We start from the raw sequence: 26,630 nt of genomic DNA, 5'->3' as shown, positions 1-26,630 counted from the left end.
AGAAGTATTGAAGAGCACTATCAATACATTTGGAGGGAAATGGATTGGGATAACACTTTATGTAGGTCATTTTCTGTCGAGAAATGGTTGTAAGAATTTCATAAGACACTGTTGTAAAGCTGAGAATATACCATACAGTACTGGTGACGCGCTGGCGGTCAACAGCTGACGATTGGACCTGATGCCTAGACAACATCGTAGACCCCCTACTGGGCAGCGGCTTTTGGTTGAGGGCGTTAGAACCAGAACGAGAGTTCCTTGAGTCTGCCACTGATTATGTGCAGGAGTACATATGGTCCTTGTAAATGAAGACTTAACGACATTAGACTGAATCTGGTACCTGGACATCTAGCCAGAGGTCAAGAAGTATTGAAGAGCACTATCAATACATTTGGAAGGAAATGGATTGGGATAACACTTTATGTAGGTCATTTTCTGTTGAGAAGTGGTTGTACGGATTTAATAAGACACTATTGTAAAGCTGAGAATATACCATACAGTACTGGTGACGCGCTGGCGGTCAACAGCTGACGATTGGACCTGATGTCTAGACATCATCATAGACCCCCCGCTGGGCAGCGACTTTTGGTGAGGGTGTTAGAACCAGGAACGAGAGTCCCTTGAGGCTGCCACTGGTGATATGCGGGAGGCCACCAGCTCGAGACTGGACCCAGTGCCTAGACAGTGTCGCAGACCCCCAGGTCGGCGGCGGCCTCGGGTGAGGGCACCAGCGCCAGGGTGTCTCCCACGATGCCGCCGCTGCTCACTGCTGTGGGCTCGGTGAGTGGCTGCTCTTTGGGGCCCGGTGCGTCCACTGGCTGCTCTTCGTCGTCCTCGGGCAGGTCCCAGTACCAGGCGTCGTTGTACCACTGCTCGCGGTACATTGGGCTGAATTTAGGCACTCTCAGCACCAGACCTGCCAACACCAGGTAGATCAGGATTAACATCAAAGTCTCCCTCTGCTTCTTCAAAAGAAAGAATAGGTTTGGTTGCTGCCACAGGTGAACATCTGGAAGGAAATTGATTGGACGACTAAAATTGTGTGCATGACCAGGGCTCGAGAACGGAAGCTTCGTCTTCCGAAAGCAAATGATCTGCCGGCTGGAAACTCCGGGCACGACTTGCTGCTTCACCCTCGCCAGCAGAGTGCGAATGAAGTAAGTTGGCGTGGAACTACACACAACGTGCATTTGGGGACAACGGTAGTGATGGGGCCTGCATTGGGAACGGCGACCGTGCAGTGGGGGATGTCAAAACTAGAAGAGAAGTTTCTGTCGCGCTGAAACAAATATTTCTCAAAATTTCGCGTGCAGAATCGTCTACATCTACATCTACGTGATTACTCTGCTAATCACAATAAAGTGCCTGGCAGAGGGTTCAGTGAACAGCCTTCAAGCTGTCTCTCTACCGCTCCACTCTCGAACGGCAAGCGGGAAATTCGAGCGCTTAAATTTTTCTGTCCGAGCCCTGATTTCTCTTATTTTATCGTGATGATCATTTCTCCCTATGTAGGCGAGTGCCAATAGAATGTTTTCGCAATCGGAGGAGAAAACTGGTGATTGAAATTTCATGAGAAAATCCCGTCGCAACGAAAAACGCCTTTCTTTTAATGGTTGCCACTCCAATTCACGTATCATGTCTGTGACACTATCTCCCCTATTTCACGATAATACAAAACGAGCTGCCCTTCTTTGTACTTTTTCGATGTCATCCGTCAGTCCCACGTGATGCGGATCCCACACCGCACAGCAATACTCCGTAATAGGGCGGACAAGCGTGGTGTAAGCTGTCTCTTTAGTAGACCGGTTGCACCTTCTAAGTGTTTTGCCAATGAATCGCAGTCTTTGATTTGCTCTACCCACAATATTATCTATCTGATCGTTCCAATTTAGGTTATTTGTAATTGTAATTCCTAAGTATTTAGTTGACTTTACAGCCTTCAGATTTGTGTGACTTATTGCGTAATCGAAATTTAGCAAATTTTTTTTAGTACTCATGTGAACAATTTCACACTTTTCTTTATTCAGGGTCAATTGCCACTTTTCGCACCATACAAATATCTTATCTAAATCAATTTTCAAGTCGTTTTGATCATCTGATGAGTTCAAAAAAAATGGTTCAAATGGCTCTGAGCACTATGGGACTCAACTGCTGAGGTCATTAGTCCCCTAGAACTTAGAACTAGTTAAACCTACCTAACCTAAGGACATCACAAACATCCACGCCCGAGGCAGGATTCGAACCTGCGACCGTAGCGGTCTTGCGGTTCCAGACTGCAGCGCCTTTAACCGCACGGCCACTTCGGCCGGCCTGATGAGTTTAAAAGACGGTAAATAACAGCATCATCTGCAAACAATCTAAGACGGCTACTCTGATTGTCTCCTATGTCGTTAATATAGATCAGGAACAACATAGGGCCTATAACACTTCCTTGGGGAAAGCCGGATATTACTTCTGTTTTACTCGATGACTTTACGTCTATTAGTACGAACTGTGACCTTTCTGACTGGAAATCACGAATCCAGTCGCACAACTGAGGCGATACTCCGTAGGCACGGAGTTTGGTTACAAGACGCTTGTGGGGAACGGTGTCGAAAGCCTTCTGGAAATCTAAAAATATGCAATCAATTTTACATCCACTGTCGATAGCACTCATTACCTCATGAGTATGTTGGAATACAATATATGTTCCAAAACCCTTCTGCAAATCGATGTTAGTGATATAGGCCTGTAATTCAGTGGATTACTACTACTTCCCTTTTTAGGTATTGGTGTAACTTGAGCAATTTTCCAGTCTTTAGCTACGGATCTTTCTGTGAGCAAGTGGTTGTATATAACTGCTAAATATAGAGCTATTTTATCAGCATATTCTGAGAGGAATCTCACTGGTATACAATCTGGACCGGAGGCCTTGCCTTTATTAAGTGATTTAAGCTGCTTTGTTACACCGCGGATATCTGCTTCTATGTTTCTCATTTTGGCAGTTGTTCTTAATTCAGGAATATTTACTGCGTCTTCTTTGGTGAAGGAGTTTCGGAAAACCGTGTTTAATAACTCTGCTTTAGTGGCTCTATCATCAGTGACTTCACCGTTGTTATCGCGCAGCAAAGGTATTGATTGCGTCTTGCCACTGGTGTGCTTTATGTATGACCAGAATCTCTTTGGGTGACCATAATTAAAAGCAAGGGAGGGGAGGGAGGGAGGTGTTGGTGCTAGGTTCCAATTAAAGCTGGGAACATGAGGTAAAAGTTTTTAGTTTAGGTCAGACCAGCGGTCATTTGTGTAGCCATTCGAACATCTGTCTTACTGTAGCTATGTTACAATATATTAAGCTAACTTTCAAGTACGAGCCGGAGTTGGCATATAGGAAAATTTTGCGAATCGATTAATTCCTTTTGCAAAAGGTTAAATGCTCAGCTAAAGGCACCATTTGTATGTGCGCCGTTCGGATTTTAAGTGCACCCTTAAATAACTCCGGACTGGACCGTGACTGATGGTTCAGATTTGGTCCACGGCGTATTAGACCTTGTTGTTGTTGTTGTTGTTGTGGTCTTCAGTCCTGAGACTGGTTTGATGCAGCTCTCTATGCTACTCTATCCTGTGCAAGCTTCTTCATCTCCCAGTACTTACTGCAACCTACATCCTTCTGAATCTGCTTAGTGTATTCATCTCTTGGTCTCACTCTACGATTTTTACCCTACACTCCTCTTCTCCCCAATTCTGTTCAATACCTCCTTATTAGTTATGTGATCTACCCATCTAATCTTCAGCATTCTTCTGTAGTACCACATTTCGAAAGCTTCTATTATCTTCTTGCCCAAACTGGTTATCGTCCATGTTTCACTTCCATACATGGCTACACTCCATACAAATACTTTCAGAAACGACTTCCTGACACTTAAATCTATACTCGATGTTAACAAATTTCTCTTCTTCAGAAACGCTTTCCTTGCCATTGTCAGTCTACATTTTATATCCTCTCTACTTCGACCATCATCAGTTATTTTGCTCGCCAAATAGCAAAACTCCTTTACTACTTTAAGCGTCTCATTTCCTAATCTAATTCCCTCAGCATCACCCGACTTAATTCGACTACATTCCATTATCCTCGTTTTGCTTTTGTTGATGTTAATCTTATATTCTCCTTTCAAGACACTGTCCATTCCGTTCAATTGCTCTTCCAAGTCCTTTGCTGTCTCTGACAGAATTACAATGTCATCGGCGAACCTCAAAGTTTTTATTTCTTCTCCATGGATTTTAATACCTACTCCGAACTATTATGTTGTTTCCTTTACTGCTTGCTCAATATACAGATTGAATAACATCGGGAAGAGGCTACAACACTGTCTCACTCCTTTCCCAACCACTGCTTTCCTTTCATGCCCCTCAACTCTTATAACTGCCATCTGGTTTCTGTACAAATTGTAAATAGCCTTTCGCTCCCTGTATTTTACCCCTGCCACCTTCAGAATTTGAAAGAGAGTATTCCAGTCAACATTGTCAAAAGCTTTCTCTAAGTCTACAAATGGTAGAAACGTAGGTTTGCCTTTCCTTAATCTTTTTTCTAAGATAAGTCGTAAGGTCAGTATTGCCTCACGTGTTCCAACATTTGTACGGAATCCAGACCTTGGCCTAAGATAAATTTTAACTATTTAAAAAAAAATATTGCTTCGTTGGGATTTCGCGTGCAAAAAGCACGTTTTTCTGGGAGGTTGTTCAAGTGTGTTACTTGTATACTTTAAACTCGTACGAATCGCATGAAACTTTACGCGAAGTTAGATAGATACGAGGGTAATCCCAAAAGTAAGGTCTCCTATTTTTTTTTTATAAGTGTATAGGGCTGTTTATTTCTGCAATGGTTTACATCAGTTTACAGCTTGAACCTTCTGCTCTTCTTCGACATAATCAGCATTTCTGTCGATGCATTTTTTTGTAGACGCTGTGGCAGTTTTTGTATGCCCATGCCATACCAGCTCGCCGCGATGCTGTTCAGGAAGTTATGAACTTCTTCTTTCACCTCGTCGTCGAAGCTGAATCCCTGGGACCACAATTAACGCTGACAGGAACTCTGAGAGTCTGAAAAAACTGAAACGGGCATTTCAGAACCGGAGAAGAGGAATGTTGAGCAAGGGCGTACACATTCTCCATGTCAACGCTCTCCCAACCATCGCTCGGCAAACCGTTGGTCTGGTGCAACAGTTTCAGTGGAACATAACCATCCACCCACCTTATACGAGGTGCATTCAAGTTCTAAGGCTTCCGATTTTTTTTCTCCGGACTGGAAAGAGATAGAAAGATGCGCATTGTTTTAAAATGAGGCCGTGTTCATTGTCAATACGTCCCATAGATGGCAGCACCGTACGGCAGATGGAATTTTACCGCCAGCGGCGAGAATGAGAACTGTTTTAAATACTTAAAATGGCGACGTTTTCCTTACTTGAACAGCGTGCAATCATTCGTTTTCTTAATTTGCGTGGTGTGAAACCAATTGAAATTCACCGACAGTTGAAGGAGACATGTGGTGATGGAGTTATGGATGTGTCGAAAGTGCGTTCGTGGGTGCGACAGTTTAATGAAGGCAGGACATCGTGTGACAACAAACTGAAACAACCTCGGGCTCGCACAAGCTGGTCTGACCACACGATCGAGGAAGTGGAGAGAATTGTTTTGGGGGATCGCCGAATGACTGTTGAACAGATCGCCTCCAGAGTTGGCATTTCTGTGGGTTCTGTGCACACAATCCTGCATGACGACCTGAAAATGCGAAAAGTGTCATCCAGGTGGGTGCCACGAATGCTGACGGACGACCACACGGCTGCCTGTGTGGCATGTTGCCGAGCAATGTTGACGCGCAACGACAGCAGGAATGGGACTTTCTTTTCGTCGGTTGTGACAATGGATGAGACGTGGATGCCATTTTTCAATCCAGAAACAAAGCGCCATTCAGCTCAATGGAAGCACACAGATTCACCGCCACCAAAAAAATTTCGGGTAACCGCCAGTGCTGAAAAAATGATGGTGTCCATGTTCTGGGACAGCGAGGGCGTAATCCTTACCCATTGCGTTCCAAAGGGCACTACGGTAACAGGTGCATCCTACGAAAATGTTTTGAAGAACAAATTCCTTCCTTCACTGCAACAAAAACGTCCGGGAAGGGCTGCGCGTGTGCTGTTTCACCAAGACAACGCACCCGCACATCGAGCTAACGTTACGCAACAGTTTCTTCGTGATAACAACTTTGAAGTGATTCCTCATGCTCCCTACTCACCTGACCTTGCTCCTAGTGACTTTTGGCTTTTTCCAACAATGAAAGACACTCTCCGTGGCCGCACATTCACCAGCCGTGCTGCTATTGCCTCAGCGATTTTCCAGTCGGCAAAACAGACTCTTAAAGAAGCCTTCGCCGCTGCCATGTAATCATGGCGTCAGCGTTGTGAAAAATGAGTACGTCTGCACGGCGATTACGTCGAGAAGTAACGCCAGTTTCATCGATTTCGGGTGAGTAGTTAATTAGAAAAGAAATCGGAGGCCTTAGAACTCGAATGCACCTCGTAGTACTGACTTGGCTCCCAGTAGCTATCACCTGTTCCCTAGGTTAAAAGAACATTTGACCGGAAAGCGATTCAGCTCAGACGACAAGGTGAAAGAAGAGATTCATAACTTTCTGAACAGAATGGCGACGAGCTGGTATAACATGGGCATACAAAAACTGTCACAGCGTCTACAAAAATGCATCGACAGAAATGGTGATTATGTTGAAAAATAACTAAATGTTCAAGCTGTAAACTGATGTAAACAATTGTAGAAATAAACAGAACTACGTACTTATAAAAAAAAATAGGAGACCTTACTTTTGGGATTACCCTCGTAGATAAAATCAAAACTAAATTTCTTATCCACTAATCTTTATCCACTGTAGAGACATAATATTTTAAAGTCGAGCTAAATGAACCATGTAAAATTCGTTCGATCAATGGCACTAGGTGGTGGTGTTACAGGCTGTTGCTGCATCTAAAAACTGTATCCAGCGTGGTGCAGACGACACACTGCCAGCCTTACCTGTCATGGCACCACCAACGAGCGCAAGGACGAGTGTGACGACCACTCCGAGTAGTTGGCAGCCCGCCTGCTGAGTGGCGCTGCGGTTGAAGCCAAATCCTGTCAGTTCCTGGTCATCGGGGTGTCTCTGAAAGTGGAAAACATTATATAACACATTCTGGAAAGACGAGCACAAATTACAAAATACTTTAACTCTACAGGAATTGTCTCGAATCCCTAGTCATAAGCATATTCTTCCTCAGACCACCCATTATCATAAAAACATAGTATACGTGAACTTCGGATTGTATAGACTATATTTACATAGATAAGGTAATACAGCTCCTATCGCCGATGTTATTCAATCTGTATATTGAGCATGCAGTAAGGAAACAAAAGAAAAATTCGGAGTAGGAATTAAAGTCCATGGAGAAGAAGTAAAAACTTTGAGGTTCACCGATGACGTAATTCTGTCACAGACAGCAAAGGACCTGGAAGAGCAGTTGAACGGAATGGACAGTGCCTTGAAAGGAGGGTATAAGATGAACATCAACAAAAAAAAAACTCCCGAGTTCGAGTCTCGGTCCGGCACGCAGTTTTAATCTGCCAGGAAGTTTCATATCAGCGCACACTCCGCTGCAGAGTGAAAATCTCATTCTGGAAACATCCCCCAGGCTGTGGCTAAGCCATGGCTGGGCAATATCCTTTCGTTCAGGAGTGTTAGTTCTGCAAGTTTCGGAGGAGAGCTTCTGTAAAGTCTGGAAGGCAGGAGACGAGGTACTGGCAGAAGTAAAGCGTTGAGGATGGGGCGTGAGTCGTGCTTGGGTAGCTCAGTTGGCGGAGCACTTGCCCCCGACAGGCAAAGGTCCAGAGTTCGAGTCTCGGTCCGGCACACAGTTTTAATCTGCCAGGAAATTTGATATCTGGGATACCTTGCTATGTGTTATTCGGAAGAGATCTACCCCCCCCCCCCGCCCCCACCGACCCCCACCCCAACTTCGTCGTACTCTTACGGATTTATGGACTGCCCCGCTGGATTCATGGTGTCAATTCCCTCAAGCACCATTTCAAACATTAGTGGACTTCACGCCACGTCGTGTTGGAGCACTTGTCCATGCTCGCGGGGGCGCTGCACGATATTAGGCAGGTGTACCAGTTTGTTTGGCTCTTCGGTGTATATTATTGGTGGCTAAAGTCGGTGTTACGTGTTTTTGGTGTGTCTACCAACTTAAGGAAAAACGCTACGAACCTATGCACCACCCCGATATGTCGGATGAGGGGCTGCCAGTTGGCGACGCACTCGCGTGCTGATGCGTGTCGCGTGGCCCACTCACCTGCTGCAGGCGGCCCTCGAAGATGCGGTAGAGGGAGCCGCCGTACTGGGCCTCGGTGGCCGTCCAGGTGGGCACCAGCGAGATGAGTCCCCCCAGCAGTCCGGGCAGGCCGTGGGCGCTGATCACGCCGCGTGCATCCCTCAGCTTCAGGCGCTGGTTCAGCCACGGCTGTGTGTGTGTGGAACATGGCAGCAAAAACGTCAACTATTCCGTCCACACAAACATATTCTCATTTATTAGTAACTCATATACAGGGTAGTCCATTGATAGTGACCGGGCCAAATATCTCACGAAATAAGCAACAAACGAAAAAACTACAAAGAACGAAACTCGTTTAGCTTGAAGGGGAAAACCAGATGGCGCTATGGTTGGCCCGCTAGATGGCACTGCCATGGATCAATCGGATATCAACTGCGATTTTTTTTTAAAATAGGAACCTCCTTTTTTTATCACCTACTCGTGTAGTACGTAAATAAATATGAATGTTTCAGTTGGACCACTTTTTTCGCTTTGTGATAGATGGCGCTGTAATAGTCACAGACGTATAAGTACGTGGTATCACGTTACATTCCGCTAGTGCGGACGGTATTTGCTACGTGATACATTACCTTTGTTAAAATGGACCGTTTACCAACTGCGGGAAAGGTCGATATCGTGTTGATGTATGGCTATTGTGACCAAAATGCCCAACGGGCGTGTGCTACGTATGCTGATCGGTATCCTGGACGACATCATCCAAGTGTCCGGACCGTTCGCCGGATAGTTACGTTATTTAAGGAAACTGGAAGTGTTCAGCCACATGTGAAACGTCAACCACGACCTGCCACAAATGATAATGCCCAACTAGGTGTTTTAGTTGCTGTCGCGGCTAATCCGCACATCAGTAGCAGACAAATTGCGCGAGAATCGGGAATCTCAAAAACGTCGGTGTTGAGAATGCTACATCAACATCAATTGCACCCGTACCATATTTCTATGCAGCACGAATTGCATGGCGACGACTTTGAACGTCGTGTACACTTCTGCCAATGGGCAAAAGAGAAATTACGGGACGATGACAGACTTTTTGCAAGCGTTCTATTTAGCGACGAAGCGTCATTCACCAACAGCGGTAACTAAACCGGCATAATATGCACTACTGGGCAACGGAAAATCCACGATGGCTGCGACAAGTGGAACATCACCGACATTGTCAGGTTAACGCATGGTGCGGCATTATGGGAGGCAGGATAATTGGTCCCCATGTTATCGATGGCATTCTAAATGGTGCAAAGTATGCTGATTTCCTACGTAATGTTCTACCGATGTTACTACAAGATTTTTCACTGCATGACAGAGCGGCGATGTACTTTCAACGTGATGGGTGTCCGGTACATAGCTCGCGTGCGGTTGAAGAGCTATTGAATAGCATATTTCATGACAGGTGGACTGGTCGTCGAAGCACCATACCATGGCCCGGACGTTCACCGGATCTGACGTCCCCGGATTTGTTTCTGTGGGGAAAGTCGAAGGATATTTGCTATCGTGATCCACCGACAACGCCTGACAACATGCGTTAGCGCATTGTCAATGCATGTGCGAACATTACGGAAGGCAAACTACTCGCTGTTGAGAGGAAAGACGTTACACGTATTGCCAAATGCATTGAGGTTGATGGACATCATTTTGAGCATTTGTTGCATTGCTGTGGTATTTACAGGTAACCACGCTGTAACAGCATGCGTTCTCAGAAATGATAAGTTCACGAAAGTACATGTATCACATTGGAACAACCGAAATAAAATGTTCAAACGTACCTACGTTCTGTATTTTAATTTAAAAAACCTCATTGTTACCAAATGTTCGTCTAAAATTGTGAACCATCACAAATTGTGAACCATCACAATAGTCATACATCAACACGATATTGACCTTTTCCGTAATTGGCAAACGGTCCATTTTAACACGGGTAGTGTATCACGAAGTAAATACCGTCCACACTGGCGGAATGTTACGTGATAACACGAACTTATACGTCTGTGACTATTACAGCACCATCTATCACAAAGCGAAAAAAGTGGTCCAACTGAAACATTCATATTTCTTTACGTACTACACGAATCTGTAATAAAAATGGTGGTTCCTATTTAAAAAAAAAACGCAGTTGATATCCGTTTGACCTTTGGCAGCACCATCTAGCGGGCCAGTCGTAGCGCCATCTGGTTTCCCCCTTCAAGCTAGACAAGTTTCGTTCTTTGTAGTTTTTTTGTTTGACGCTTATTTCGTGAGATATTTAGCCCGGTCACGATCAATGGACCACCCTGTATACAATATTGATGTTCCAAAGCATTTATTGCACAACAGTGAATTTTCTCGTCAACAGAATATTGAAGGACGGATCTGTTGTACTTGCTACAACACATTCAACAGCGTAGATCACACAAAATATGTGTTTATTTAAGGCAAACGGTTTTGGGCAGACTTTGCCGTAATCTTCAGATGTAACAATCTTCTGGCTGTGTGAAACGTGTTCATTGTACGTTAGACCCTTTATAATGTGCTGATTTTTATCTGTATGCCAACTTGGAGTGAAGTCCAACGTAAAATGAGAACTTTTGACAAGAAAAAGATTTTTTAAGACCTGAAACTCTGCGAAACCGGTTGTCGTAAATGAAGAAATATGTTATTCAATTTAGGCTGTTGAATTTTTATAGCATTTATTCTACACTGAGGTGAAAAAAAATCCTGCAATATGCACACATACAGATGGCTGTAGCGTCAAGTACACAAACATATTCTCCTTTATTAGTAACTGATATATAAAATCTTGATACTCCAGAGCATTTATTCCACATCGCTGCATTGCTGGAGGTGTCGTTTGCACTCAGGTGATTTGTGTGAAAAGGATTCCGCGTTTCCGACATGATTATAGCTGCAGGACGGGAGTTAACAGTCTTTGTTCGCAGAATAGTTGTTGGAACTAGACGCATGGGACATCTTATTTTGCAAATCGTAAGAGAATTCAGTATTTCGCTATCCACATGGTGCTGAGAATACCAAATTTCAGGCATTACTGTCACCACAGACAACGAAGTGGCCGACGGGCTTCACTTAACGATCGAGAGCAGCGTCGTATGCGTGCTGTCGTCAGTGCTGACAGACAAGCAACACTGCGTGTTATAATCGCAGATATCAATGTGGGATGCAAGACGAACGCATAGGTTAAGACAGTGTGGTGAAATTTGGCGTTGATGGGCTTTGGTGCCGGCTGAGCGGTTCTAGGCGCTTCAGGTCCTAGGGTAAGTTAGGTTTAAATAGTTCTAAGTCTAGGGGACTGATGACTTCAGACGTTAACTCCCACGGTGCTTACAAGGGAACCTCCCCATCGCACCCCCCCTCAGATTTAGTTATAAGTTGGCACAGTGGGTAGGCCTTGAAAAACTGAACGCAGATCAATCGAGAAAACCTGAAGAAGTTGTGTGGAACTATGAAAAAAATAGCAAAATATACAAACTGAGTAGTCCATGTGCAAGATAGGCAACATCAAGGATGAAGTGAGCTTAGGAGCGTCGTGGTCCCGTGGTTAGCGTGAGCAGCTGCGGTTCAAGAGGGCCTTGGTTCAAGTCTACCCTCGAGTGAAGAGTTTATTTTTTTTATTTTCAGACAATTATTATCTGTCCGTCCGTCCGTCCGATGGGAGGTAACTGCGCCGTAGCATGAGGATGGTACACCTAAACAAACATCGAAACACACGACGTCAGTCGACAAGAGCGCACGGAAGAGGAGTATTCCTGCTAACGAGGCTCCGTGGCTGGCAGTTGACTGTTCGCTACTTTGGAAAAATGGTTCAAATGGTTCTGAGCACTATGGGACTTAACATCTGTGGTCATCAGTCCCCTAGAACTTAGAACTACATAAACCTAACTAACCTAAGAACATCACACACATCCATGCCCGAGGCAGGATTCGAACCTGCGACCGTAGCAGCCGCGCTGTTCCGGACTGCGCGCCTAGAACCGTTAGAGCTGCTTTGGACGGGAGTGCATTAAATACGTGAGATGTATTCCGTGGGCCATATGAATCCAGCAAATATAGCTCGCGACTTCAATAACAAGGTCAATGAATATTTTCCGAACTGTAAGTTTGCGGTGGGGTCGCAAAACATAGACACTAAACTTATTACAGTGAACAGAGACGTCAATGAACGAACGGACAGATCATAACTTTGCCAAAATAAAGGAAGAAAAACTTTCACACGATGGTAGATTTGAACCAAGGACATCTCGCTACGCAGTTGCTCACGCTAACCACGGGACCACGGCGCTCCAGAGCTCACGTTATCCTTGATGTTGCCTATCTTGCACATGGACTACTCAGTTTGTATATTTTGCTATTTTTTTCATAGTTCCACACAACTTCTTCCTGTTTTCTCGATTGATCTGCGTTCAGTTTTTCAAGGCCTACCCACTGTGCCAACTTATAACTAAATCTGAGGAGGGTGCGATGGGGAGGTTCCCTTGTTAGAGCCATTTGAACCATTTGGGCTTTGGCAGTAGAAGACCGGCGCGACTGCCTTTGCTAAAAGCCCGAAATCACCTGCAGCGGCTCTCCTGGGCTAGTGACCATATCGGTTGGACGCTAGGCGACAAGACAAGCGTGGCCTGGTCAAATGAGACCCAGTTTCAGTTGGTACGAGCTGACAGTAGGGTTCGAGTGTGGCACAGAGCCATGGACCCAAGCTGAAAGCAAGGCACTGTGCAAGTTGATGGTAACTCCGTAATGGTGTGGGCTGTGTTTACATGAAATGGACTCGGTCCTGCCTGTGTTCGAATACTTGGAGACCATTTGCAGCTATTCATGGGCTTCATGCTCCGTAACAACGACGAAATTTTCGCGGATGACAATGGACCATGTCACCGGGCCCCACTTTTTCCCGACCGGTCTGAAGAAAATCATGGACAATGTGAGCGCATGATTCGGCCACAGAGATCACCCGATATGAATCCGATCGATTTTTTATGGGGTCGTAATCGAGGTGTCAGTTTGTGCACAAAACACTCCAACGATAACAGTTTCACAGTTATGTACAGCTATAGAGGTAGCAGGGCTGAGTGTTTCTGCAGGAGCCTCCCAACAACTACTCGATTTCATGCCACGCGGAGATGGAGCGCTAATGTAAGGTGTCAGGCAAGTCCAACACCTTCCATGTAAACCCTGACATGATAGCAAATCTGGCAATATGTCACATAGCTCTGAATAAATCCTGATATTAAATTAACCGAAGTAATACGATCAACGAGTGAGCAAATGGAATACCACAGACTAACACAAAAACGTCTAAATGCATGTCGTACCTTCCCACCGTGAAACAGACGCAGTTCCGAGAGGAGAAACAAGTACAGAAGCCGAGAGCAGAGCCGTGTAGGCTAGAAGGCCCTACGATAAGAGCAGGAGAATGGGACACCCACGTCGCCAGCCGACCGCCAGGACCACCGCCCAGCCCATGTTAAAAGATAGAGCCCTCCATAAGAACAGTATAGATCTTACGATAACGCTGAAAGGGCCACATCAGCTGCAAGTTTTAGCATGAGACTATACAAGTCTCTGTTACGTAGCAAACATTAAAAACATTGCCCCACCACGAAAAGTATAATGTTTCTCATTGGATAGACAGAATTTTTGTAGGCGGAGCTTAAGGTTAACAATAAGACGCTGATTGGTCAGTTGAAAACACAGCAAGATATCTTTTTCTTAAACCAACTTCGGTAAATAGTAGTAAGGATAAGTTCGGGAGAGTTGCTACCGAGACAGCGAGGTGTGTGGAGCTGCACCGCCAGCCGCCTCTGTCGCTGCCTAACCACCGACTAGGTAATGAACGCACGCAATGCCGCATTAGAGCACATGAGGCTTCACTCAAAATTGCAGAAGTCTCATCTGTTACATCCCCTTTTTACGTAATACTAGAGTCGATCGTCAATTAAACTTCGTGGTATTCACATTTGCTACTTGAAGTTAAAATCTGAAACGCAATGATTTTTCTATTATATAATTATTGAGAAGCCACATCAGACACTGTAATTTACGACAAGTTAAATAAGTAATTAAAGATAATTGAGGGTCACTGTAGACCATTTTTGATAGTTTTCTCTGTTATGAAACTTAATTTAAATCTAGATTATAGATATGATATGGCATAGGTCATCCATCGATCCATCATAGAACTTGGAAACCCATTCAGGGAATATTCGTTCACATTTTGCGGAACGCAGTTGGCTTTTATCACCCTGTTTTAAAATATTTCCTTTTATCAATTGTACAATTTATAAACAATGTTTCGTGAGTAGAATAAAAATTCCAATGGTAAACTTAACTGCTTTTTCGACGTTATTTTACCTGATAACTAAAAATAGGAAAGCCTTCAACCCCTTCCTCTAAACTGAGTTAGTATTAATATTCTTTGACAGGGAGTGCAGTGGAGCTGACGCAGAATTAATTAAGTTCAAATGACTCTGAGCACTATGGGACTCAACTGCTGTGGTCATCAGTCCCAAATGGCTCTGAGCACTATGGGACTTAACAGCTATGGTCATCAGTCCCCTAGAACTTAGAAGTACTTAAACCTAACTAACCTAAGGACATCACACACACCCATGCCCGAGGCAGGATTCGAACTTGCGACCGTAGCAGCAGCGCGGCTCCGGACTGGAGCGCCTAGAACCGCACGGCCACCGCGGCCGGCAATTAATTAAGTATTTGATTATATCATCGCTAGTCTCACTGAACTCTTCTGAACTCTACATGTCATGTGTGGTCTGGCGCCTCCTTACCAGCAACAGGTCCCAGGTTCAAACTAGTCAATTCCCTAAAAAACACGCTCAGAGCGTCGTTGTGCGAAAGTGGTAGGGAGACACGACTTAGAACAAAGAGATACCACGCAGAATGTTAGACTACGCCGGCAAAATCAATGTCCGACACAATATCAGCAGGTGTCTCACGACTTTGGTCACCTCAGTGTATACACTCAAAGACAAACTAAAAGAAAAGAAAGAAACCGACGCCTTGATATTCATACAGGTGAAACACCCTCTAAATCACGCAAGGCTAACGGGTAATTAGGGTTGTGGAAAAGACCAAGGGAGTTGCGGTCGGATTCATTTCACAGTTGTAATTTATTATCATTTAGATCACAAATACAATTTTGAAATAATTAAATTAGCTTCGCGGTTGAAGGCGTCCAGACAGATGCTTTAGAATAAGTTCAGTTTTGAAAAGACATGACACAGTTAAATTTACGAATAAGATAAATCGTATACATAAATGAGATCATCAAGCGGAGCGGCTGAAGGCCGCCGGATTAAATCTTCAAAATTCCAAATATACTATGATGATTACTGAAGGCAGAAGGCCACAACGTTTTAAAATGCTAAAAGGGCTGATGGCCCGCAAGGTACACAGAAAGAGATAAACAAACGTGATAAGATGGCTGAAGGTGGCAAAGTTAAATTATGAAAATTAAGGTAATATATATATATATTTCAACAATCGGTAAAACAATACATTGTTGTTGCTGTGGTCTTCAGTCCTGAGACTGGTTTGATGCAGCTCTCCATGCTACTCTATCCTGTGCAAGCCTCTTCATCTTGATCTCCCAGTACCTACTGCAAACTACATCCTTCTGAATCTGTTTAGTGTATTCATCTCTTGGTCTCCCTCTGCGATTTTTACCCTCCGCGCTGCCCTCTAATACTAAATTGGTGATCCCTTGATGCCTCAGAATATTCCCTGCCAACCGATCCCTTCTTCTAGTCAAGTTAACCTACCTGCCCGATTAAGGAATCTGACGTTCCACGTTCCGATCCGTAGAACGCCAGTTTTCTTTCTCCTGATAACGACGTCTTCCTGAGTGGTCCCCGCCCGGAGATCCGAATGGGGGACTATTTTACCTCCGGAATATTTTACCCAAGAGGACGCCATCATCATTTAACCATACAGTAAATCTGCATACCCTCGGGAAAAATTACGGCTGTAGTTTCCCCTTGGTTTCAGCCGTTCGCAGTACCAGCACAGCAATACATTAAGTTTACAAATTTCCATTTGCGACACCAACGGTGGAGGCCCACAATAACTTGCAAAATCTTTCAGAGGAAATTACAGTAACCTTTAAAGAGCGGAAGCCAATAATATTTGGACTTGAAGGAAATTCTGAGAGCATGTTTCCAGGGCTGAAGACCCTCAATTAACTTTGCCCAATTGAAAATATAAAACACAGGAAAACCCCAAAAAACTTTTTGAAATAAATTACAACAACATTAACACTGCCAGAGAATAATTAAGGGAATAGCACTCAGGAACCGCTAGGGGATCGGTCCACCCTCCTTCACTTAGGCGAGACAGGGGATAAGCCCAACGACAGTCGATTCGTCCGAACCCAACCAAGGGACAGTCACGGACCGACCGACCAACCGCTTGCTTGCCACGACGGAGTACACGAAGATTCAAGCCCCAAAAAAGTTACAAGTATCACTATTCCCAAACAAACGCGTATGTGAACTAAGCTGCCAAAAACTACACACCATGTTGGGCAGCAACAACCGGTGAGGAAAAGACGCTGCCTAAAAATTACGCTAGCGGCCAGGGCAGGTAACCGGAACACTGACAGTCACAAGGCAGAAAATTCCGCTGGTGCACTTAACTATGGATAAATTAATTTAACCAATTCCACCTGACGGCGGCTATCTCAAACACTTCACTCGTTGTTGCTCACAGGAAAACTTCCACAACGCCAACGCCGGAACCAACAGCGTAATGCTCAAAACCACTCAACCTTCACGTGCTGGGTCGGCGAGCGACGATGCTCGTACCGATCGGACAGCTGCAGACAGACTCCGCCACTGCGCAGAGACCGCCAGCGGCCCAGTCGACTACGCCGCACGGAGATGTCCTCGGACCAACCGACAGACCGACAATCCACCAAAAGTCAGGCCCGGCTTAAGCGATGCGTGGCGGCAACGGTCGGGCGGGCGATGTCCACGCAGGGCCCACAGCTGCTGCAAGCCGGCGACCGGCTGGCCCGGGCTGCGCTCCAGACGCGTTGCAACTCCCTGGCAGGGCCCAACTCACGACCCGAACTGCCGCCGTGAACTCTCCTCCTCGCACGTTCCGACTGACTCCACGACAGATGACAACTGGGAAGTCATAGCAGCCGAGCAAAGATCCTATCACAGGGGTACCGGGTGATCAAAAAGTCAGTATAAATTTGAAAACTTAATAAACCACGGAATAATGTAGATAGAGAGGTAAAAATTGACACACTAGCTTGGAATGTCATGGCGTTTTATTAGAACCAAAAAAAAGTATTGCTAGACGCGTGAAAGATCTTTTGCGCGCGTCGTTTGGTGATGGTCGTGTGCTCAGCCGCCACTTTCGTCATGCTTGGCCTCCCAGGTCCCCAGACCTCAGTCCGTGCGATTATTGGCTTTGGGGTTACCTGAAGTCGCAAGTGTATCATGATCGACCGACATCTCTAGGGATGCTGAAAGACAACATCCGACGCCAATGACTCACCATAATTCCGAACATGCTTTACAGTGCTGTTCACAACATTATTCCTCGACTACAGCTATTGTTGGGGAATGATGGTGGACACATTGAGCATTTCCTGTAAAGAACATCATCTTTGCTTTATCTTACTTTCTTCTTCTTCTTCTTCGTTTCACCCAACTTTGGGGTACGTTGAATCAATCACTTCTGTGTGTTCTGTGCCTTTCTTTTCGCCCAGTACTGCTTCATTCTTTCTGATCTTGCTTTTCTTTCCTCATCAGAGATGACAATCGTTCTTTTCTTCCTATTTTGGAGCTGGAATCCCTCTTTTCTGTCTTTGCTTATCATTTTTGCGGTCCTGTCTGTGAGCATTTTTTCTGTGATGTGTAGTTCTCTTAAGTCTTTCTCTGTTTGGATAAACCAATTTGGTTTGGATTTTTTATTCCTGAAGTAGTCAAACATTCTTTTTGTAAGTCTATTTGGGTTCATTCTGAGAATGTGCCCATAAAACTCAATTCTTCTTTTCCTCATTGTATCCGAAAGTTTTTCTGTGGTTTTGTAGTGTGTTTCATTTTTGGTATGAATTAGTTTGTCGTTATGAAATTTGGGGCCTAAAATTTTTCTCAATATTTTTCTTTCTTTGATCTCTAGCCTTTCAATTGGGCCATGGTTAGTGATAGATAATGTCTCAGCTGCATATAGTGCTTTTGGTTTAATGACAGTGTTGTAATGTTTTATTTTTGAATTCCATGAGAGGGACTATTTATTATAAGTATTTTTAGTAAGCTGAAAGGCTAGTTCAACTTTGTTTCTTCTTAATTCTATTGCTTTTTTCTCAAGGGCGTTCCAGCTAATCCATTCACCAAGATATTTGAATTCTTTAACAATTTCGATCTTTTGGTCTCTTACTTTAAGATATTTCATTGGCTTTTTTATATTTGTGATTATTTTGGTTTTTTCAAAAGAAATTTTAAGGCCTATTTTCTCTGCTTGTTTCTGTAATTCGAGGATCTGTTCTTTGGCTTCTTCCCATGTTTCAGCTAGTAGGGCCATATCATCTGCAAATGCTAGGCAATTAACCTTGATGCCTTTGTTTTTTGTTCCTAGTCGGATTCCACTATTGATTTTCTTGTTCCATTCTCTTACTATTTTTTCTAGGGCACAGTTAAATAACAATGGAGAGAGTCCATCACCTTGTCGTACTCCAGTTTTTATCTCAAATAGGTCTGAGAGTTCTCCCATAAATTTAATTTTGGAGTATGTGTTGGTTTCTCTAATTAGGTTTGTAGTTTTATTGTCTAGGTTCAATTCTTTTAATATGGAGATTAGAGATTCCCTGTCTATGGAGTCGTACGCCTTTTGAAAGTCAATGAATGTGATGACATACGCTTTTGCTCTCGATTTTTGGTAGGCCATAAGATTTTTGAGGTTTAGAATTTGTTCTGGGCAGGATCTTCCCTTTCTGAAGCCTGCCTGGTATTCTCCAAGTTGACAATCTAGCTGGGGTTCTGCTCTGTTCAAAAGGACTTTAGACAGTATTTTGTATGTTACGTCAAGGAGCGAAATCCCTCTGTAATTGTTGGGGTCTGTTCTGGATCCCCTCTTATGAATTGGGTGAATGAGGGCCATCTTCCATTCATCCGGAATTCTTTCTGTTTTCCATATTTCTTCAAATATGTTTTGGAGAGATTCTATGGCATTTCTATTGACATTTTTCCACAGTTCAGCTGTAATTTGGTTCTCTCCCGAAGCCTTATAGTTTTTGAGATTCAAAATGATTGATTGTGGTTCCTCGACGGTGGGTGGTTCTGAGTTAGGACTTGTTGAAGTTGAGTTGCTGAAATCCATTTTTTCAATTGGTTCTTTACAGTTGAGAAGGTTTCTGAAATATTCCCTCAAAATTTTGCAATTATCCCTGTTGTTGTGTGCAATATTACCATTTTTATCTTGTAATTGGAGTGTCGGTGGGCTGTACTTGGTTATTTTTTGTTTAAAAGTTCTGTAAAAGCTCCTAGTCTTGTTTTTGTTGAAGTCTTCGTTGATCTGCAAAAGGAGTTGATCTTCTTGTGCTTTTTTAATTCTTTTGAGGTTTTTACTCACTAGTTTTCTTACACTCAGGAAAATTTGCCTATTATATTCATTTTTCTGAGATTGCATCTGTTGCCATGCTTTCTTTCTTTGCTCAATAAGTTTGTCACATTCCTCTGTCCACCATGCGTGTTTTTTGATTTTGGTTATAGGTGCTATTTGTTCAGCTTTGGTTAGTAGGCTTTCCTTCATTTGATCCCAATTTTGGTTCCTTATATCATGAGTCGCGAGGGGAAACTCCTTCGAATTCATTATCTTTTCTGGATCGTATCTTCTGCTTTTGGGTTTATTGTTTCTATCTTTCCTTTTGGGGATATCTTACTTTGTTATGCTAATTATTACTATTCTGATCAGATGAAGCGCAATCTCTCGGACCTTTTTTGAACGTTTCCATTTTTTTGGTTCTAATAAAACTCCATGTCATTCCAAGCATTTGTGTCAATTTGTACCTATCTATCTACATTATTCCGTGATTTATTCAGTTTTCAAATTTATACTGACTTTTTGATCTCCCGGTATATCGATACGCGCTACTAGCGCCGATGACGGTCAGGCAAAACAGCAACTCAGTAACGCCAGTAATTTAAATCAACGTGGCGAGATAGAAATACGTTACAACAGAGTGTAAAATACCAAATGATGGGATGGCGAGCCTTGCATGGCTCAACATGTGTCGACTGAAAATGACTAAATGTAAGCTTTGGGAGCCGATGGTTAAATGTGTGATGTTGCAGCCCTGTTTCACCGCACATTTGGCAAGTACAGTAAACCGGGGACAGGTCGATACTAAGGCACAGAATCTTTCATTCCGTGTACTCACCCGAACAGTAATCACGCCTCGCAGACAGGCGCGTGAACGAAGTACGGAGATGTAAGCATCTGAGAGGGAACGTGTAGTTGGGCTCAAAGAAGAGGATTTAAATTACCGGCGAATCGGTCGACATTCGGACAGGAGCGATGCAACTGTTCGACGATGCTGACAGGAATGGGTGAACCATGGCCGAACACAGTGTCAAGAAGGAAGCAGTCGACCTAGACACACGGCAGAACGTGAAGACCGAGCAATCGTCGGAGGTTAACTCAGAGCCCCGAATTCATCATTGTCGTCGTTCCGACGTGCAGCTGGCACTTCACTGGCCACGAAGACCGTCAACAGGCGGCCACAGAAAGGAGCCCAGCTCAGCCCGCCCCTTGCACCGACTACGAGAGCCCTCTGTACGCCAACGAGCCCATTCTCACGGTCGCAGGTTCGACTCCTGCCTCGGGCATGGAAGTGTGATGTCCTTAGGTTAGTTAGGTTTAAGTAGTTCTAAGCTCTAGGGGAGTAATGAAAAAAAATGGTTCAAATGGCTCTGAGCACTATGGGACTTAACATCTGCGGTCATCAGTCCCTAGAACTTAGAACTACTTAAACCTAACTAACCTAAGGACATGACACACACCCATGCCCGAGGCAGGATTCGAACCTGCGACCGTAGCGATCGCGCGGTTCCAGACTGAAGCGCCTAGAACCGCTCGGCCACACCGGCCGGCGGGACTGATGACCTCAGAAGTTAAGTCCCATAGTGCTCAGAACCATTTGAAGGATTCTCAGTGGTACCGGGCACATTCGGCCTCAAATCTCACTGGATGGAGTAGAATTGTGTTTATTCATAAGTTCCTCTTCGAACTGAGCGGGAATGACCGGCGAAGACGTCCCAGACAGCGACGGGATAACCCGACTGTCGCCCGACAACCAGGGCTGAAGGCACGGGGTGGCATTTCATATCAGGATCCTGTGGTTGTCATTGCCTACAGGGCAGCTGTACGTCGACGATATTGTAAGCCCCGCTTTGTTTCTCCTCATGGCAAGCCATCCTGGGCTTACATTTCACCAAGATAGCGCCCGCCCGCACACGGCGAGATTTTCTACTGCTTTTCGTCGTGCTTGCCAAACACTACTTTGGTAAGCAAAAGTCGCCGGGTCTTTCCTCAACTGAGAACGTTTGCAGCACCGAGGGCAGGGCCATCTAACGAACTCGTGGTTTTGACGATCTAATACGCCAACTGGACGGAATTTGGCACGATCTGCCACAAGAGGACAGCCAACTACTCTGTTAATCGATCACAAGTCATAAACTGCTTGCATAAGTTTTTTGTTTTACAGTGTATTTGTTTTCAGTTCTTATAACAGGGATTTAATAATGTTCATGTATGAACTGGGCATATTATTAAATAGTCTATTGAATAACGAAACTTATAAACTCACACTGTTTATGCGATTTAAAATTCATATGTCCGAAATTTATAATTTTCTTTGATTTTTGCAAGAATAATTTGAAGTGTGACTCAGTAATAACTTTCTGGTGTCTCTTAAAGCGCCTGTTTTTCAGAACGGCGAAGAATGTGTTAATCGAAATATTGTCTTTCCCAGGAGTTCATTTTGTTCATTATTATCAAAACTGTTTGAATGCTTCTGAGGCGTATAAATGTGGTAAAATATGTTTCTCCTTTCTCGGTACGTGCAATTTAGCGTCTTACCATGCCCATCCACCATGGGTACGCTCTTTGGCTTTATATTTTCATACAGTGGACTATCGCTACGTTTTCTGACTGTCTGAAATATTACTCCCTCAATCCCGTGCAAAAACTCCTGCAATAGTTTATATTTTCGATGAACCAGGGTTTTTATCGGACTCCCAAAGTGTGTTACCAGAGTTAAAACAATTAGTCTCCCCAGAGCCTGAAGGTCCAATAATCAAACCACATATCTTATATACGCGCAATGTCACAGATTGCGCTGCCTCTCCCGCCGGAGTTTCGAGTCCTCCCTTGGGCATGCGTGTCTGTGTGTGTTGCTCTTAGCATAAGTTAGTTGAAGTTAATATAAAGTAGTGTATAAGTCTAGGACCGATGATCTCAGCAGTTTGGTCCCTTAGGATTTCACACACATACACACAAACATATGTTCTTCTTGCAGTTGAAAGCATCATTTTGGACCAGTCAATTACTACAAGACCCTTGTGGTGAAGTTGTTCCACTAACTCACTCTTCGTGGTAACTGTTCATGTACATTACGACGCAGATGCTTTTATAGGAAAATACGTGACACACATACGGCTCTTAAACATTATAAACTGTTACATGTGATGAGGTCGCATACTCCTTGACTGTAGGGGACGATGAGGGGGACCCGCATCGCCGTACTGGGCAAGGTCCTAGCCGAAGTGGTTTGCCATTGCCTTCCTCCGACCGTAATGGGGATGAATGATGATGATGATGATGATGATACAACAACGCCCAGTCATCTCGAGGCAGGTGAAAATCCGTGACCCTGCCGGGAATCGAACCTGGGACCCCGTGCTCGGGAAGCGAGAACGCTAGCGTGAGACCACGAACTGCGCACATAGTACATGTATTTTTCCACCAGGCAACTACGGTTCTGGGATTTTTGTCATCCATCCGATTCACAGATGTTGTTGTTGTTGTTGTTGTGGTCTTCAGTCCTGAGACTGGTTTGATGCGGCTCTCCATGCTACTCTATCCTGTGCAAGCTTCTTCATCTCCCAGTGGTCACAGGTTCCTTTCGCTGTCGTAACACATCAGATGTATACTGTCATATTTGTAAACAAATATGGCGTCTGGAATCTGCTGGGTGCAAGGTTCGACGATACAGTCTGGAGTTTGCGCTACGAAGGGTATTTTGTTTTCACTTGCAGCTCTTTTGAGAGACGCCTGAACTGCGAAACAAACATGGGTCTCATGTTACTGCCGTCAGGCTGTGAAGAGCAGCGAAGTGAAGTTCCATATTTGTGGGCCAAAGGGCATAAACTGAATGAAATTCACTGCGACATGCACGGCTTGTATGGCGACAACTATATGGACCGTAGCAATGTCACCAGGTTGTGTGCATTCCTAGGAGGGGGCCGTGCGAACCTTGAAGCTTCGCCCCGCTCCGCACGGCTGGTAACAGCCGCCACCTCGCAGGATGTCGGTGCCACGAGGCCACAGTTTGAACGACCGGCGTGTGCACTGCGAACCTTATCGCAGTAGTTCAACGTTTCCTATGGTGCGGTGTATGATATTGTTCATAACACGCTGAAATTTCGTGAAGTTAGTTTTCGCCTGGTGCCTAAGAGAGAAAACTACAGAGGCCAGCAAATGGTGACAAACTTGTATCATTCTTAACACGTTACGCTACAAAGGGGATGGATTTCTGCAAGGAATCGTGGCTGTTAATGAGTCTTTGGCGTACCACTATAGGCCAGAAACCAAGCAGGCATGTAGTAAGTAGGCTGTTTAGGTTTTTATGTTGGTAACGTCATGTAGCGCTCTGTATGAAAATCATTGGCTGTGCTGTGTGTACTCTGTGGTAGAGTTGTGGCGATTCGTGAATGAGTCGTTCATTTGAACGACTCTAAATAAAGAATCGTAAGAATCGAATCGTGATACGGACGAATCGTCGTTCAAAAGAATCGTAAGAACGATTGCGTGTTTCCGAGTCGTGACGATTCCAAGTTCCAACGATTCATCGATTCTTGTTAGTACGCTATGCTTCGAAGGCAACTTCCGAATCATGCCGAGTCGTGCCGAATGATTACGACCGCCAGACGACAGTCAAGTGGAGGATGCGTGTGAACAAAGGAAGCTCGGAACGAACAAACGAAGTTCCTGGGCCGTGATATTACTCGTGAAAACCAAGCTGACACTTGGCGGTGGCTGACGGGAACGAGCGTAAAGGCATTTCCCATTTACTATCGCTACCATCAGCCACCGCGCCGACGTCCGCTTAGTTTGCGCGAGTAATGCACGAACTAGTGATGACAGAAACGATATACAGCGAGTACACAGCTCCCAATACACACGATTAAAATGAATAAATACGTACGTCTTATTTGTTGCAGATGCAATGCAAAACACACACACCTTTTTTTTACACACGAGCAATAGCACTTGGATTATGTATTATATTTCGCGTATCTCGAAAACGGCCCCAACGATTTGGATGAAATTTTGTATTTAGACTGGTTTTTGCTTTTTGAGTTCACCTACATAGTTTTAGTTGTTACCATAAAACGGACGTCTGTAGTTAGATACGTTCAAGCCACACAACCAAACTGGCATATCACGTAATTTTGCACCACCTTTCGCAGAAATCGACTCCTCTTTCCTGGCATACTGAAATAAAACAATAGATGCAATCAAATCAAACGTGACCTTTCATCAATTAAGGCATTACACGTATAAATCGAGAATCACACTTGTAACGTCATATGTATGTTTACTTATAAATAAACTATTTCTGGCATATCTTATCATGACGGTTCGATTCTAACCCCATTGACAATTTCAGATATGTCCTGCCATCTGTGAGTAGGATGTAGAACTTTTTGCATTCCGTAAGAATCGTGCCATCGCAGACTAGGACGAATCGTGAACGAATCGTAGGAATCGATTCGGAATGTGAGACTGAATCGTAGGAATCGAATTGTGAAAAAGAATCGTGTTGCCCAACTCTACTCTGTGGCTGGTTTGCATTGTTGGAATTTGCTATTGTAGTGTTGGGCAGTTGGCTGTTAACAGCGCGTAGCGTTGCGCAGTTGGAGGTGAGCCGCCAGCAGTTGTGGATGTGGGGAGAGAGATGGCGGAGTTTTGAGAGCGGATGATCTGGACGTGTGTCCATCAGAGAGACTAAATTTGTAATACTGGATATCATGAACTCATATGACTTTTGAACACTATTAAGGTAAATACATTGTTTGTTCTCTATCAAAATCTCTCATTTGCTAACTATGTCTATCAGTAGTTAGAATCTTTTATTTAGCTGGCAGTATTGGCGCTCGCTGTATTGCAGTTGTTCGAGTAACAAAGATTTTTGTGAGGTAAGTGATTCATGAAAGGTATAGGTTATTGTTAGTCAGGGCCATTCTTTTGTAGGGATTATTGAAAGTCAGATTGCGTTGCGCTAAAAATATTGTGTGCCAGTTTTGTGATGATCAGAATAAGTAAAGAGAGAAATGTCTGTGTACGTTCAGTTTTGCTCAGCTGTTTGAAAATGAAATAACTTAACACGTTTACCAGCAGAGTAATTCACTAATTTTTCTAAGGGGACGTTTCAGTGTAAACATGCTGGTTCCCCAGTGCGAAAAAAATTCAAAGTGACCCAGTGTGCTAAGAAAGTGCTTGCGACAGCGTTCTGGGATATGCATGGTGTGTCATTGGTGGACTTCCTGAACACGGGACCACTGTGAATAGTGCAGCCTACATTAAAACACCGGTTAAGTTGATTTGTGCACTTTGCGACAAATAGCGCAACATTCCTGCTGACGGTGTCAAACTTCTTCGTGACAATGCTCGCACCCATTTCGGTGCTCCTGTTCGTGTGAGAATCGCCAGGTTCCAGCGATAAAGTCCGGACCTTGCACCGTCGGACTTTCGTCTGTTTTGTCCAATGAAGAAATTCCTGGCCGGCCAACGCTTTGCGACAGATGCGAAGCGAAGTCAGCAGACAGCAGATGGCTCTACTCCATCCAAACAGACTTCATCGAAGTCACGCCCCGTCCTCGCAGCTTTAATTCCGCCAGTACCTCGTCTCCTACCTTCCAAACTTCACAGAAGCTCTCCTCGCTGGAGAGCTTCTGTGAAGTTTGGAAGGTAGGAGACGAGGTACTG

General features: G+C 44.4%; 1 protein-coding gene across 1 annotated transcript in view; it reads right to left on the bottom strand.

Annotated features, from left to right (window-relative positions):
- Positions 1–677: 677 nt before the first annotated feature.
- LOC126209984 (ammonium transporter Rh type A-like) overlaps positions 678–26,630 on the bottom strand; it is a 169,844-nt gene continuing 143,891 nt past the window's right edge. Inside the window, exons 7-9 of the mRNA XM_049939094.1 lie at positions 8,373–8,540; positions 7,060–7,186; positions 678–916 (exon numbers count right to left, since the gene is read on the bottom strand). Of these exons, the coding sequence (XP_049795051.1) occupies positions 678–916; positions 7,060–7,186; positions 8,373–8,540 (534 nt within the window). The remainder of the gene's footprint in view (positions 917–7,059; positions 7,187–8,372; positions 8,541–26,630) is intronic.

This window comes from Schistocerca nitens, chromosome 10, assembly GCF_023898315.1.
Source record: "Schistocerca nitens isolate TAMUIC-IGC-003100 chromosome 10, iqSchNite1.1, whole genome shotgun sequence".
In the NCBI taxonomy this organism is placed as follows: Eukaryota; Metazoa; Arthropoda; class Insecta; order Orthoptera; family Acrididae; genus Schistocerca; species Schistocerca nitens.
The sequence above is the reverse complement of the archived record's forward strand: the minus strand, read 5'-3'. Positions and strand labels throughout refer to the sequence as shown.